This window comes from Bombus vancouverensis, chromosome 2 (assembly GCF_051014615.1).
Source record: "Bombus vancouverensis nearcticus chromosome 2, iyBomVanc1_principal, whole genome shotgun sequence".
NCBI lineage: Eukaryota > Metazoa > Arthropoda > Insecta > Hymenoptera > Apidae > Bombus > Bombus vancouverensis.
The window spans coordinates 14,459,692-14,475,259 of record NC_134912.1 but is presented as its reverse complement, the minus strand read 5'-3'; the positions used below and the strand labels follow the sequence as shown (position 1 = coordinate 14,475,259).

At 43.1% G+C, this 15,568-nt stretch overlaps 1 protein-coding gene across 4 annotated transcripts in view; it reads right to left on the bottom strand.

Annotated features, from left to right (window-relative positions):
- Ten-a (Teneurin-a transmembrane protein) overlaps positions 1-10,126 on the bottom strand; it is a 113,553-nt gene extending 103,427 nt beyond the window's left edge. For all 4 annotated transcript variants that reach the window (XM_033345371.2, XM_076624303.1, XM_076624307.1 and 1 more), the window contains exon 1: positions 8,290-10,126. In XM_033345371.2, the coding sequence (XP_033201262.2) occupies positions 8,290-8,345 (56 nt within the window). In that variant the 5' untranslated portion in view covers positions 8,346-10,126. The remainder of the gene's footprint in view (positions 1-8,289) is intronic.
- Positions 10,127-15,568: the final 5,442 nt, after the last annotated feature.

Sequence of the window (15,568 nt, the reverse complement as noted above, 5' to 3'; positions counted from 1 at the left end):
CGCCGAGCAGCCGCCCCGCGTTGCTTGCTTGCCTTTTACATACTCCACGCGGCTCCTCTTGGCCTTCCTGCAACCCTACCACCTATACTATATTTCCTACTCCTTCCCGTTGCTTTCCTCTCGTGTATCTCCTCTTGCACGCAGTTCTCCTATCACTTTGTTTGCCTTTCGTACGCCGCGTTACCTTTCAGTTCCAACCATCCCCGCGCAAGTGTATATCGATCGGACGCGGAAACGACGGATGCAACGGTACCCTGTTCTCTCTTTGCTTTCGTTCGGGGTACCAGTCCTTTCAGGATGACTTTACGTCCAGCGGGAATTTTCGAATTAAGCGAAGATCGATAGCGACAATTTTGTGCAAGATTAAATACCACGCAATTTCTATTATCCGTACGTGGTTTACTTTCACAAATTCGCTCGCTGCAATCAGAAGTTTTCCAGTGTATTGGGTTGGCAACTAAGTGATTGCGGATTTTGTCAATACCACCTAACGACAAAATCCGCAATCACTTAGTTGCCAACCCAACAGAATTTAATTTTTGAAAATCGCATAAATATGTGCTACGTTAAATGTAAGAAAATATATCGGTTCTTTGGTGAACAAGCGAAGAATTGAAATTTGATTAATCAGTTATAATTATATTAGAGTTTGCTATTTTATCAGATGGACTGGTTGATGACGAAAGAGAAAAAGAAGACGAGTAATTTATTTGGAGAAGAAGTGGCTGAACGACACGGTTCGTGCGTCTTCAACCTTTCCTACCTTCCGTAAAGTCGTTAGATCGTGTGTACCATGCGAGTCAACCTCCCAAGATTTTTCTTCGTTACGTCAGCGACTGACCCTCCGCGCGAAATTGAGTTTCCTCAGGGCGCACGGCAGCCGGATGGGAGTGTCCCTCTCAATTGCTTCTCCACGAGAAGTTTTCGAACAATTTGGTTGCACAAAGAATAGGGAACGCTTTGAACCTTGCTCGAATTTAAGGCTTTCCTTCGTCCAAACGATTTAATCGAAAAAAACACCAACTACTTATGACATACAAAAGTTAAGTGTCGACGAAAGTCTAAGTGATCGTAAATTAAAAAAAAGAGAGAAAAGTATTTATAAGTAATTTAAATAGGTGGGTCGATATCAATTTGCATAGATATCGCGTAAGCTAAAATATCGGTTGTATTTACCGATTGCTAGAGCTTCGTTAGGTATATCGATAACATACGTTATAATCATTAATATCGTTAAAGTCGATATAGAGTTTGAAACAAGAAGAATAAATTAAAAAAAAAAAAACGCGTAACAAAACACTTCGTATTATATAAAATAGCAAGAATTTTGGAAATTAATCTGGCAATAAATTGCAGAGTAACACCCGTGAAAACTTACGAAGCAAAACTCGCGACAACTTTCAAAGCGGCGCGCTATACTTGTTTTAACTAAAGCGAAACGATATCGTACGATAACCAGAAACGCATTCGCGACAAGGAGCGACGTGAAACGAGAACGAGACAGCGTTTAACGGAGAGACTTCCATTACGTTCGGCGAACTTGCACTCGGGGCAAACAGGTTGCACTGGGATTTCCGTGTTTGCGTCGATGCAAATGCCCCTCTCTCCTCTCTCTTCCTTTCGTACTTCGAAACAACCTTCGAGGGTTGCCGTCACCGTATCACTTTGTTTGTCTTAGCTCGAAGCTTTGATACACTCACCGGTAGGTGAACGTGTGACCGCGCATGCGTACGCGTCGTTGCATCCACAGCTTCTTATCTTGAACGGTGCGGATAAGCGTCTTATTGTTCTCGCTAGAGCTTCACAGTTTTGAACGTGCAATAAAAAGACACGTATGTACAGAGGCAGCGTGTAAGTCGCATTACAAATAGAAAGCAAACTTCACGTTCTTAATTACGTAGGAGGAAAGGTAGGAATTTTATAGACGAAATTAAATATATTTATGAATCTAATGAGCATATTAATGAAAATAATATGTTACGTCGCGATTCAAAATACACGGTCGTACGACTACAATGGAAGCGAGAATATTACAGAGAGGAATCTTTTATCTTGAAATATCTCTGGAAAATATTATTAATAACGTAAGTAGGTTGGCAAATATACGTGGAACAGAGATTTCTATTTGCCAAACACTATCAAATACGATTAAGTTGGCAGATTGTAGTTGGCGCTGTATCGGAGCAAGAAAGCGGCAGATTTAAATTCTACGGCGCGGCAAACTTGAAAGTCGAAACTCTTCGCACGCCTTCGTCGATACCGAACTCGCCGACTTCGCGTAAGTTTAGCTGGAATTTTTTCTCCTCGGTAGTTTCACTTTATAGTTGCTTTTTTCACGAACGTCTCTTCGCTTTTTACGTCGAGATAGTAACTCGTGAAAATTAAACGACGTGTTCTTAAGATATTCGATCAAATAGTTCCAATTCTTACTTCGACTTGCTTGGAATTTCCTTTTTCTTTTCTTTTTTTTTGCGAATTCTTAGAAATTTTACGTAAAAGCTTCCACGTACGCTTTCTTAGGATTTGTTTCGAATTGTATCGAATGTACACAGACAAACCTATACTACCGTAGTTTTCGTTATTTTATGTCATGCAATTCACACAGCAACAATTTGCTTGAACGTAACGCGTATGCGAGTAATTAGCAGTAACGATGATTCCAATGGGACTTAGAAGCAACGGTACATTAGCAACTAGTCACGGCACGTTAAACCTTATGGAAATGGTTCTGGGCGGGTTCCAAAAACTACACCCACGTTTTCGCCAAAAAAGGAATAAGAACTTTTGGGAGTAAACTCGATCCAGATTAGAGACTTTTGTGTGTCTCCGCGGAGACATCATTCTATTCTATAGAATAGTAAATTATCGAAGGATGATTGAGCGTCGCTTTACAAACACTGAATCAATTTTTACCGCTACGATGGTATAATAGAAGAAAAGATAGAAAACAAAAGAATAAAAAAGTACAGCATGCGATTTAAAAATATATCGTTGCTAATACGTTACAGTTTTCTCTCTTCGATTATCTTTCGGGGATAAGCTTCTGATGTTATTTCAAGATAACGATGAAATTTATGCATCTAAAGCTAGAAGAGAGACCATAAAGAATAATTAGGAAAAGACGGAAAACTGATGTGCGTAATGCGGCGATTCAATTAATATAATTGGCCATTTCGATTACGATCGATACAGCTAATGGCCGTGGGTGCTGCCCCTAATTAATATTCGCTTTTAATTACGTCCACGTTTCAGAAACGACCGACCACGCGTCGCCGAATACTTCCGGTATCCGTTGCGCCTTTTCCGAGATGCATCCGTCACTCGAGAGCTGCGATCGTCAGGAGATTCGGCAACGATCGGTCCATGGTGTGTTAACTTAACGCCGAATGAGCAAATTATTTATCTATAAAATCATAGCACCCGTCTTTCCACTAAATCTCTCAATTTTACAAACACTTCGACAAACACGATCCCTCGATTTTCTCTTTTAGCATATCCAAATGGAACGAAGAAAACGAATGGAAAATGAAGAAACGGAGGATCCAAGTAGCCGCGCTAATCGAACGATAACACTAAATCGAGCGAATATCGCACAGGTATCGGTGACCTTTTCCGTCGTTTCGGGTGGAAAAGGTATCGCGCAATAACGCCGCCTCCGAGCCCCCGTTCAAAGGGGGCATATATCCCTTTCAACCGTCAAACCCTCGGAAACCTCTGTGCAGACCGTTAGTTGCAAGTTTTCCGTTTCGAATCAGCGCATTCTCATCGAACACGAATCGATTTCGAAACGCTCTCGAGTGCCGGCTTGTCATTAACCCCGTTCTTCGGGCGTGAACCTCCGAAACGAGCCACAATTCCATCGTGTGAGCACCTACTATATTGGCCCGCAAGCAGACTCGCGAAGCCATCCCCCATTCCCCGTTCAACCCTCGGCCTCGTATACCTACCAACCCCCTTTTTCAACCCTTTGCCACCCTTCTTCCATATATCGCGTTCTTCCACTTTCTCCCTGTTGCTATAAGCTGAGATATCTGGTCGCAGAATTTTTGGGATTTCCTCGATAACGGAATAACTAACGACGCATGAAAAAGAGGTTTCAGGGGAACTTTTAATACGAAATGCGTATTTTATTTCTTTTTTTTTTTTTTGTTTTTTCTCTTATAGAGAATGATCGACTACGTGTTCTTATTAAAAGAGGTTCGATCTCTTTAATATGGAGTATCAAAAGCCAGAGTATCAAGCACGAGATACAACGGACGATTCAATTCCACGGCGAAAAATCGGAACGGTTTATTATCGAGACTGAACCCAGTTGGAAACGATAAAAGTCGCCGGAGAAATCAACTTTCCAATAAATAGAGAATTCACTCGTAACCGGTGCGGGTCACCTGGGTTTTCGTTTGCACTTGCTCAACAACCACGGTCATCGACTCCAAGAAACGACCGACTATTGGACACAATTATACTTATTGCCAAGCACGAGTCATTGAATTTCAACTACCCGTTATTCCAACAAAATTACTTCTGGCCAATTTTAAATACCCTTGGAAACGAATATATAGAATATTGTAATTCAGAGTAAATTCGTTTAATATCGGAAGCACTGAAAAATAAAAAATAAAGTATATCTATAGTTAGTGGGTTTAAAACAAAAGATCACATTTGTAAATTAAAGTTAAGGTTGTTGATATTACGGTATTAGTAATCATATCGATGGCTACGATAAAGAAATCAAAATGTAAATGAAATTCTTTCTCCGTGTATCCATAATGGAAACTTAGGAGCGTGTGGAAAGTTAAATTTCTGCAACTAAGAGATTTTTATTTTGTATTTAATAAAGAAGCGAGAAAACACGAAAGGAATATCTGAAATTCTGTAAGTAGTAGATGTCAGTGAATAATACATCGCGTACTTCCGAGCAAACGTTCGCCAATACACAAAAGCTTATTCTCCGATAAAATATCTAATACTTTAAGAATTTCAATATTCTCTACACTTTAAGCGTTTTGGTAAAAATATTTCCCGCTCATCTTCACGGTATTCGAATCATCCGCTTGAATATTTCAGATATCTGAACCCGGTAACCGGATCGCGTGACACAATATCGAACTTGAATTTGCGCGCGGTATCATTATACGCGCGGATCCGCGTACTCACTTTCGTTTTTATTAAATAAACTCGGCACGTGTATTACCAAAATCTCTTTCGACGCGCATACATTTTAAGCCTGTTTTTAATCCTCGAATAAACCATTCGATTATTTGTTAACCAGTTGACGTAACCACAGGATTAAAAATTAATAAAGTCGTATTAACTTTGATTCTTTCCGACCTCCCCTTTTTCGCCATTTTTGTAGATAATTTAAGATATTATTGGTCGTTAGGTGGTGTTGACAAAATCCGCAATCACTTAGTTGCCAACCCAATGTGTCTTAAATTATCTACAAAAATCGATTTTATAAAATTGCACCGCATGTCTTATTAAATGTGTCCAGTGGGTTGGCAACTAAGTGATTGCGGATTTTGTCATTAGGTGGTGTTGGCAAAATCCGCAATCACTTCGTTGCCAACCCAATGTGTCTTAAATTATCTACAAAAATCGATTTTATAAAATTGCACCGCATGTCTTATTAAATGTGTCCAGTGGTTTGGCAACTAAATGATTGCGGATTTTGTCATTAGGTGGTGTTGGCAAAATCCGCAATCACTTAGTTGCCAACCCAATGTGTCTTAAATTATCTACAAAAATCGATTTTATAAAATTGCACCGCATGTATTATTAAATGTGTCCAGTGGGTTGGCAACTAAATGATTGCGGATTTTGTCATTAGGTGGTGTTGGCAAAATCCGCAATCACTTAGTTGCCAACCCACTGGACACATTTAATGAGACACGCGGTGCAATTTTATAAAATCAGTTGTGAGATAAAAAAAGAAAAAAAAATGGCACAAGCAAACATGCAAAAATCTACTAAATGTACGATCCTAAATTAAATTCTTGGTCTCTATGTTCATAATTTTATTGTATAACTCGTCGGGTTCGTCAGCGCCGAATCTCGATAACCGCAACAATAATAGCACGCACATTATCGTCGATCGGTCGTGGCATTTTCGTGCTATAATTGCAGCATCCCGAGCAACTGAGAACGCGTAAATACACCGGGCAAGCGTAAATGAAGCTCTCCGGATCGGTACGATTGTTCCCCCGTCGTAAATCGAAAACGGTGATTAAACTCGATATTTGTCGACTCGCGATTCGCGCACCGACAACAGCCGGTTAAAAGTCTGCCTTTTATTCCAAGTCTGCCAACGATCAACCTATGTACTTCGTAGAGACGACAGCGACGTTAGAAATCTTGAAACCGATAGTTTCTTTCGTTCACGTTCAAACGTATGGTTCTTAGTGCGTGTTCCACCAGGAGAACGTAAACGACAGTATTCGAGACTATAATGGTCAGTTATACAGGGCGGTTGGTAACTGGCGGTACACGCGGAAAGGGGGTGATTCTACGCGAAAAAAGAAGTCGAAAACATAGTACAAAAATTTTTCGTTCGAGGCTTTGTTTTCGAGAAAATCGACTTTGAATTTTCGCTCGGTACGCGTGCACTTTATCGCGTCTAGTTATAACGGATCTCACTGTAGATTTTTAAAAAAGTTAAAAAAAAAAAGAAATTTTTTTATTTTATATTTTCGCGTAGAATCACCCCCTTTCCGCTTGTACCACCAGTTACCAACCACCCTGTATTTCGATAGGATAGATACAACGTTTTAAAACGATAGAAGCAACTTTCATTGGACTCGAACCATGAAGAAGAGTTGGACCAATTTGTTCCGATGAGTTACGGTATAGCGAATTATTGCGAGAACAGTGTATTTGTTATTATCAGCATAACCGGAAAATTTAATCTTTATTTCGTTCGAAACACGTTCCACCAGTTTGTTGCTACGAGACTTACCATGTAATAATCGCAGCGATACATATTGCGCATCGATAGTATCGGAATTTGATCTGGAAGTGGCTGTAACTTTATCCGGTATAAATATCGTGTATATAGCAGAGAATTTCTATGTGTTTCGACCGACGAAACGTAATCTCTTTGTGAAAACATTCCAAAATACCAAAGGAATTAGAGGGCAAATAGTCGATAACTTTCGTTCAGATCAACTTAACAAGAGAATAATCTTATCGGTCATGAAATTCTAATTCTACTCAACAGGTAAGCAAAGCTATAGATAAACTGTAGAAATTATTTCGATAACCGACGCGTGAATTATTCGTTGATTCTTTGTAAAATTTGTATTTTTAAGAATTATTCGAACACGGTCTAGTTATGTCACTTTATCCTGGCGTTTTATCGCGTACTCTGTTGTTTGCCAAGTATAGGGAACGTGTATAGCGTTTCACGTTTCGTTAACCCGTACATATTTCGTTATTTTCACGAGAGTTTACTGAAAGTGATCACGGGATATTTTTATTTCATTTTCTGAATTTTTATTCGCTTAGGTACGTTGAAAATGTCGCTCGATTCCGATACTGTAAACGCATACTGCCTGTTCCATGCTATTTGCAAACGATCGAATGAAATTAGTTACACTGATTTCATCGGAATCGTCGCGGTGGAAAACCAGCTCTAACTCGGTAGCGAAACACAACTTGGTAACATATATCTTATATTCTTCGCGATTGTCAACCGACGAATTCCTCCGCCAAATGCGATTCATTGCATCATTAGATTTTCACATTTTTCTGCTAAAAAATCAGCGATATCCCATTTGCGATATTTTACGAAAGGAGTCACGCGAATGGATCTACCAGCTTAACCAAATCCTACATTCACACACGAAGGCTCAGAGAATTCTTCCTGGGACACAAATTTTGCTACGTTACATACCGAAAGATTCTGAGGAAAGCAGAAAACAGGATAAGAAATGAAATGAAATGAAAGAAAATAAACGAAAACCTGGAAACAGCTATATCTCCGTAGAATCGTACGCAATTGTCCTATTTCAGAAAATCATCTTATAGTGCGTGAAATACATCAAGATCTCCCACTAACCAGCCACCGACAAGGAAACAAAACAAAAAAAAGAACAAAAAAATAAAAGAAGGAAATGAAAATCACTAAGAAACATGCTAGCACGCATTTCCTATCGACCGAAATTGTTATCCACTTTTAACGAAAATTCCCACCAAACAAGCACCGAAAACTTCATTGAATCGTCCCGTCGCACGTACACGTACATATTATATCGCAGCACGGTAAAATGATAATAACTCGGATGATCTTACCGGACGTGGCGTCGCGGCAGCGGCGGCGGCACGGGGCTGTGAAAGTTCTCCATCATAGAGTAAGAGTCACGCTCGGCCGCGGACTTATGCTCGAGCGCCTCCAGATGGTCGAGTCGCAGCAGCTCCGGCTCGCGAGGCGAGTGCAGCTCACAATGGGCGACGTGAAGCAACGGCCTCAGCGACGAACCGCCTTCGCATCGTTGCTGCCGCGAAGGCGGCCTCGCCACCTGTCTGTCTACACCATCCGACGCGTGTTGCTCGTCACCCCAGACCTCGAACTCCCCCGCCGCGGAGTAATCGCCGAATCCACCGTTACCCTTCACCGTTGCACCCTTTTTCGAACGATCGTCGACGAGTACGGGCCACGGGGAGCCCCGTTGCTCCTCCTTGCCCTCGGCTACTCGTCTATCCTCCTGTTTCCTCTTGTATTTCACCAGGTACTGTCGTTTCCGGTTCGAGAGCGACAACGACAGGCTGCCTCGGCGACCGGAGCAGCGACGGCCCGTCAGATTTCCGGCGGACGCGCCGCGGTCCGCATACAGGTCCTTCCACGAGCGGGTCAGCGTATCTTTTTCACCTTTCGGACTTCAGCATGTCACGTTTCTAAAGCCACGATCCAGTGGTTGCCTTGTTCGGTGATGATCGGCGGAGGCTGTTGCTTCGAAGGTCGTTCCGTTAAGACAGACACATTCTATGGTTGTGGTCTCGTTTTCGTGACTGGCCGCCGGCTACAGACCGGGTTAACGTGTACGCAAACTTTCTTATCGATCTGTCAACGCCAACGAGAAAGTTGAACTCCCGCGCGAGGTTAGATAAGAGAGAGAAAGAGACTAACTGGGTAATGCCAATCTCTGGCCCGTTGTCGATCGTTGCTTCGTCGCAGATTGTATTTGTTCGATGTAAGGTGCGATACGTCGAACGGGAGACAAGATGGACGAGGATATCGTTAGATGATCTTTGGTGGATGATTAAAGTTTCTTGACGTGGGTTGGTCACTTTTGGCAAGAACGATTGATAGATGCTTGCAAGGTTCGATGACTCGACGTGTATTCCTTTCACTGCACTCCGCGAGCGAAACACTTGACGAGCTCGATGCTCTAACACTGGACACTTTTTCTTCACCAATTCCAAGATCGTAGACAGTGTCGTATTATGTTTTCTTCGAGCAAGAAGTATAGCCAGCGGGATCCCCTCAGCGGCACATCACTAGACAAACGATCCCGATGACAGAAGCAGTTCCCTTCCAACGACGAGCAGCGAACGTACGTAACGGATACTCTCGTCACGGAAGAACTAATTGGGTCATGGGGGTTGAGAACTGCACGCAAATCCGTACCGGTGGAGCGTGAACAGCGTGCCCCGAAGGTCCCAGGGGTACGAGCGAAGAGACTGTATCGTTGTGGACCAAATACTCGAGACGATTCCTCTGAACCAGTTCGGCAGCTCGACTTTCCGACCTGGCACGATAATTCCGATTCGTTCGCGAGACCAAACTCGTAGTTAGAGAAACAAGTGGGAAAAAAACTTGCAGGCACTTCGCGGAGAACGAAGCTTCGATAACGAATTTAGTCGAAGCGTGTTTGAACACGTCGCGAGGTATGTATTCCGATCGCGTGTGATCCAGTCGTCTAAACGGTCTAAGGGATGATGCTCGTGTCACCGTTCAGCGTGTTCCCGTAGCGTAGACACGACGGAGAGAGTGTACAGTGAGAGGTTACTGCACCACCGATCTACCGTGGTCGCCGACTCCCCTCTTAATCGCGTACCGTCAGTGAAAAACGATCTCGTCGTTCGAGAAAGAGAGATCGCTCGAGGGTAACGTACACACTCGCGTCAGCTGCGGATCAAAGACTGAAGGGCCACGGCGCCGCAACGCCCGGCACCGAGTGACACTGAGTGTCCCCACCACGCTGCCGGTGACGCGCACGCGCGCCACGCGCTCCAGCGAACCCCTCTCCCTCCAGTTCGCGGAGAAATCCCTGGAAGAGAACGCCGCCATGCGGGTGGTGCGCTCACTATTTGTTCTCGTGGTGTCGCGGCCGCCGTATCGCTACGACTGGCCGTGTCTACGCTTGTTTTGCGACGCGGATCCACCGGGGTGTCGATATCCGCGCAACTTCGTCGCTGTTGAAAAGTTTCGAGAGAGATTGCTCGTGGGACGAAGGCTGGAAAGTTCTGGGTTTTCTGTTTTTGTCGGTGGCGGTTGATTGGATATTTTTGATGGAAGGAAGGGGACGAGGGCCGGGGTGATTCGGTGGAATTGAAGAGGTGCGTGGGTAGTTCGGTATGGGATTACGGTGCGGTCGGGTATCAACAAGTTATGTAGAAGCGACGACGTGAAGCGGTCAAACGTGATGACGGTGCGTGTGCTGATTTTTATCGTGAATTGCGACCGTTGTGAAGATTTCGAGAGTACTCCGATATAAAAAGGTGAAGCGAACCTCGTTTACGTCGAATGAAACAAACTTTGTCGTGCCTACTATCAACGTGGAACTTTCTAGTTAACGGTAAAATTATTTTCAGATAGCGAATTTGGTGAATAAAAATTTGTTACGATTTATTCTATTGTCGTTGTATTAGTGGATTGTAAAGGTTGAATAAAACGAGTTGGAAATTATTAAAATCCAAATGTCCTTTTTCCTCTGTGTGTAAAAATATACAGAATGATTCTTTAAACGTTACCAACGCTATGACAAAGATATAGCCACGATTTATTCTATCGTTGTTATTTTAATGGATTATAAAGGTTGAATAAAACGAGTTGGAAATTATTAAAATCCAAACGTCTTTCTTCCCGCTGTGTGTAAAAATGTACAGAATGATTCTTTAAATGTTACCAACGCTACGACGAAGATATAAATAGGAATTTTATCATATTCGAAATTAATAACGCGCGGTGTAACGCGGAAAAGGCTGCTTTCCCCATTGTGAATTTACTTGTTCCTTTGTTCCTTATATACGCGTTGTAGCACTGTAGACCGTTTTTCTTTCTTATTAGCTTCATTTTCAGTGTCGTATAATAGGTTATGTGCAACTTCCTTAGATGTCGCGATCTTCCTTTGATCCTCGCTGCTAAATGAAAGGAATTTTCGTCCGCAATTCATAGCGCCGGTAATATTGCCTTTTCTTTCTACAAGTATGGACGTATTTTCATAGCTTTTACCTTCATCGCGTTAGAATTATGGAATTATTACGTTTTCACAGAGGGATTACGGCAAAGTGTTGTATAGTCACGTAAGTAATAAACGGACCCATTGTAGAATACTTTACAGCACTCGCTGAAATTGAAACGTTTCAACTGGAATTTCCCAGCGCTCGTTTCGTAATCAGAAAATCCAAATTTTTATGTTTCGACAAATCGACTTGGAAATAAAAGGGAAGAGCAAAATTTGTCTAGAGGAATTTTTCTCTTGAGATACCTAACACCAGTTAATACTCTTGCTAGACTCTCGTTTTGAACTCTCCCTCTCTAAACCCGCCCTTGGAAGATTCTACCTCTCCTGCATACACGCTCCGCTGTTTTTACACTCGCATACTTTAGCATATTTCAAGGTTCAATATAAAATATGCTTCTATATTATATTTTTAAATTCTTCTACTCGTTACAGGTTATGTACGTATTGCGATGAACTTATCACGGACTAATTTGGAAGCGAATTTCAAATCTACTAATTGTAATTTCTAATTCTACAATAACTAGAAATCTCCACCCTTATCCGTAGACTTGGCGTAACGCGCAGACTTTCAACTATTCGAAACATGGCAAGTGAAAACGAGGATGCGATGTAAACAAGCGAGCCGACATGTAAACAGCGCCATCAGCGATCGTCTGAGACAACAGAACGTATAGACGAGCGTGCCTATCGTATCTTCGTAAGAAATGCATCGTGCTGCAATCACCTAACCTTGCGTAACGACGTCCTTCCTGAACATCAGAGGCACAGACCATTTAATTGTTTCATCGTGGAACACGGTGTCTTGTTGTACGAGGTATTGTTCGAACGGAGAGATAACGCAAACGACAATAGAGGATAATAATAATCACGGTGGCAAACGTTAACGCGATATCTGAAGCATATTAATTGCAAGTGCAATGTACAATTAATAATATCTTGTTACAATTATCGGTCGATAAATGGATGAAGGGTGAATCGATATCGTTACAACATCATTTACTCGTGCCGTCGCTGGAAACAAAAGGCGAAACGTCCCGTGCTGATTGACTTCCGTCGCAACAATCCCCGCCTGAAATCGTAAAAATAATTGCTCCTTTCGCGTTAAATGTCCCGAGCAATTACGTCGTTCCGGGCAACGGTATTGCACGATGGATGTATATAGTATACATACAACGATTAGATGTCCGCGACAGTGTACGTATATATCAGGAGATCTCTATTGATTCGAAAAATACGAGAATGTTATAGAGGACGATGTTGTGCGATTCGAACGGGTCAAAGATAGCAGAAATGGATTTCACCTAAATATTCTTTTCCTACGTTTTATTGTTACGAAGGTTAATTTGAATACAGAATTTTAACTGGAATCCTTATTTATTTATCAAATTATATCTATTCTTTGAAATCATTTCCTTTCAATTGTATTTGCAACAATATATCTGTATGTTTAAAAACAATAGAATAATCCCGAATGAAAGTTTTTAAAATCTTATAAATCGTCTTCTGATTTTTACTTTTCAAAAGTAATAGAAACGATTAACTATTCACTAACGAGAATAGCCAGTTAAGTAACTGGGACCAATTTCTTCAGCTCGACGATCAACAGTCACGTATCACCATGCCACTCTATCTACCGCTAATTAAAACCTACCGCTCGTAAAATCGGCATTTCGACGATTCCCGTTCCGTCAAAGAACCCGGCTATGTACCGCCATCGTCAACTCGTCGTCGATTTAATCGCGTCGAAAGTCTGGCCCTCTCTGCATCGATTACACCACGCTCGAACGAGACCGCGAATTCCGTCGAGGAGAACTCGAATTTATAATTAAATACTCGATCGTTATTTCTCGTACGCTCGGTAACGTGCAGCCAGCCAGCGATCCTAGATCGCTGCTTTTTCCCCCACTCCACGTGCTACATTTGCCCCCACTCCTCTGACTGTATCTAGACATCTTTGCAGATGCGACGAGGGTTAAAGAGATACTATTGACTCTCGAAGCTATTCCGACGAGAGCACGGCTCTCACGAGTCGTGCTCTCGCTCGCTGGGAAGTTTAATTATCCCCTTCGGTACATCCTGCTGGTCGTTGATACTGACGAACAATCGTGCGCGCGCGCGGACGCACGCATATACACGATGAACGGAATGGAGACGCGTCGATGGGCGAGAGTTACGAAGAAGGGACGGGGGCTAGATGGATGGAGAAGTTGTTTTAGCCGAAATCTGCCACGGCAGCCTACAACGTTTACCCTTTTAGTGGTGGCGACCCCCGCTGCCACTCGGCTCGCTCGCCATTCTTCGCCCGCTGCTTCCAACCACCGTCTCTGCAACTACCCGGCTCCGCCGTTTTACCGTGTATATGGGGTGTTTCTTAATGCTTCATCGACCGATGCATTTTTGGTCAGTGCCTTTTTTTTTGTATTAGATACACTTGGTTGTCAGATATCTAACAATTTTCTAAAAATAACCTATATTAAAAGCAAATCTATGACGATATTCGAACGAACTAATAAAGCACATTTGCGGCCACATTCAGGAAAAACATCTCGACTATCGATTAATGGGCTAAACCGTAAAGAAAATACTATATCTCGATATCAAATTATAATGGCTGTAACAAAGAGAAATCCTCGTGCCATTATCATTCTCATCTCGTCAATCTTACATACGAGTTCCCATATATTGCGGACACCCTGTAGAGAGGCACGCAAAGTACGCTATGACCCGAAACGGAAGGTGCAGGGGGTATAGGTACGGCGAAAGGAAAATTCGCGACAGGGCCTTTGATGTCGCTTAAACAGAAAACGTCGGCCCCTGCTGTTCCACAGCTTAGATTCTTCCTTCCTTCTTTCCTTCTTTTCTTCCTTCCTTCCTTCCTTCCTTCCTTCCTTCCTTCCTTCCTTCCTTCCTTCCTTTCTTCCTTCTTTCCTTCTTCCCTTCTTTCTTTCAGCCAGCTAGCTTCTTACGGTCGTCTGCGCTCACGGCACGTTGGATGTCTTTGAATCTCCCTCTTCCTCTCTTTCCTCTCTCCTTATCGCCGCGCATCTCCTTAGTCCTTTAGTTCTGGCCGCTTTGAGAGGCCGCCGCGACTACTGGCAGCCCCGCGACGATGAAGATATCGTCCTTCTGCCATAAGCACTCATTTGTTCTCCTTATCTGCTCGGTAGGCACTTCTCCGCCTTTGGGACATCCGGACAAGCGCGCGAGCTTTCCTTGTTTACCATACCGGTGGAATTTCCGTCCGTATACGCTATGTGTACTTACATCGCTTACACTTACACGATCGCGACTGTGCGCCATCTTGAGCGCACGTGAGCGGCCGCGGAAGTGGAGTGGGGGAAGGGGTTCATTCGCGAATACCCGAGTTTTATCGAGCACGAACGACGAACAGATCGAGGAACGATAGCACGCGTTTGAAGACGACAAGCGGTGGGCCGCTTTGACGGCGCGTTTCTTGCATTTCGAACCCGCCTAGGCTGTGCCCTCCCGCTGCGGGCATTATACGAAATTTCTGCTTGTTTTGCGAGAAACCAGCCGACTGCCCGTGGCGTTTGTGATTTTAACTCATACCCCACTTCCTTCGTTGAACTACCGTTAACTCGCCCTTTGTCAGAGAACGTTTGCACAGCGAAATTCGCAGAGCATAGGCGGGCCGCGTTTCCATGCACTTCATTTCGGATTTTCTAACCTCGTCGTCGTTGATGATTACACACTTTCTCGGCAGTCACGAAATGAAACATCGAAGGATACCGGAACAAAGAACACGACTTGGTGCGGACTAGATCGTAAACGCGTACGTCCATCGAGAAATCGATACGTATACCTATGGTAGAGGAGTGTGTGCGAGTGTGTGAGAGCGTTGATTCCCTGGATTTAGGTAAACTGATCCTCAAATGTATATGTCGGCGTCGCTCCTGTAATACAGCGAAGTTGGATGAATTGTAACCGTTCAATTACTCTATGATGAATTACAACACGTAAGATCGATACCTACTATCGGTTTACCCGGTCGTCGAACAAGTACAGTCGCCGGTATAACGTGGTCCGAGTATGGTTCGCACGTATTAGTTTCGTGTGTATGTGGAATTTATTGGAAGAAAATG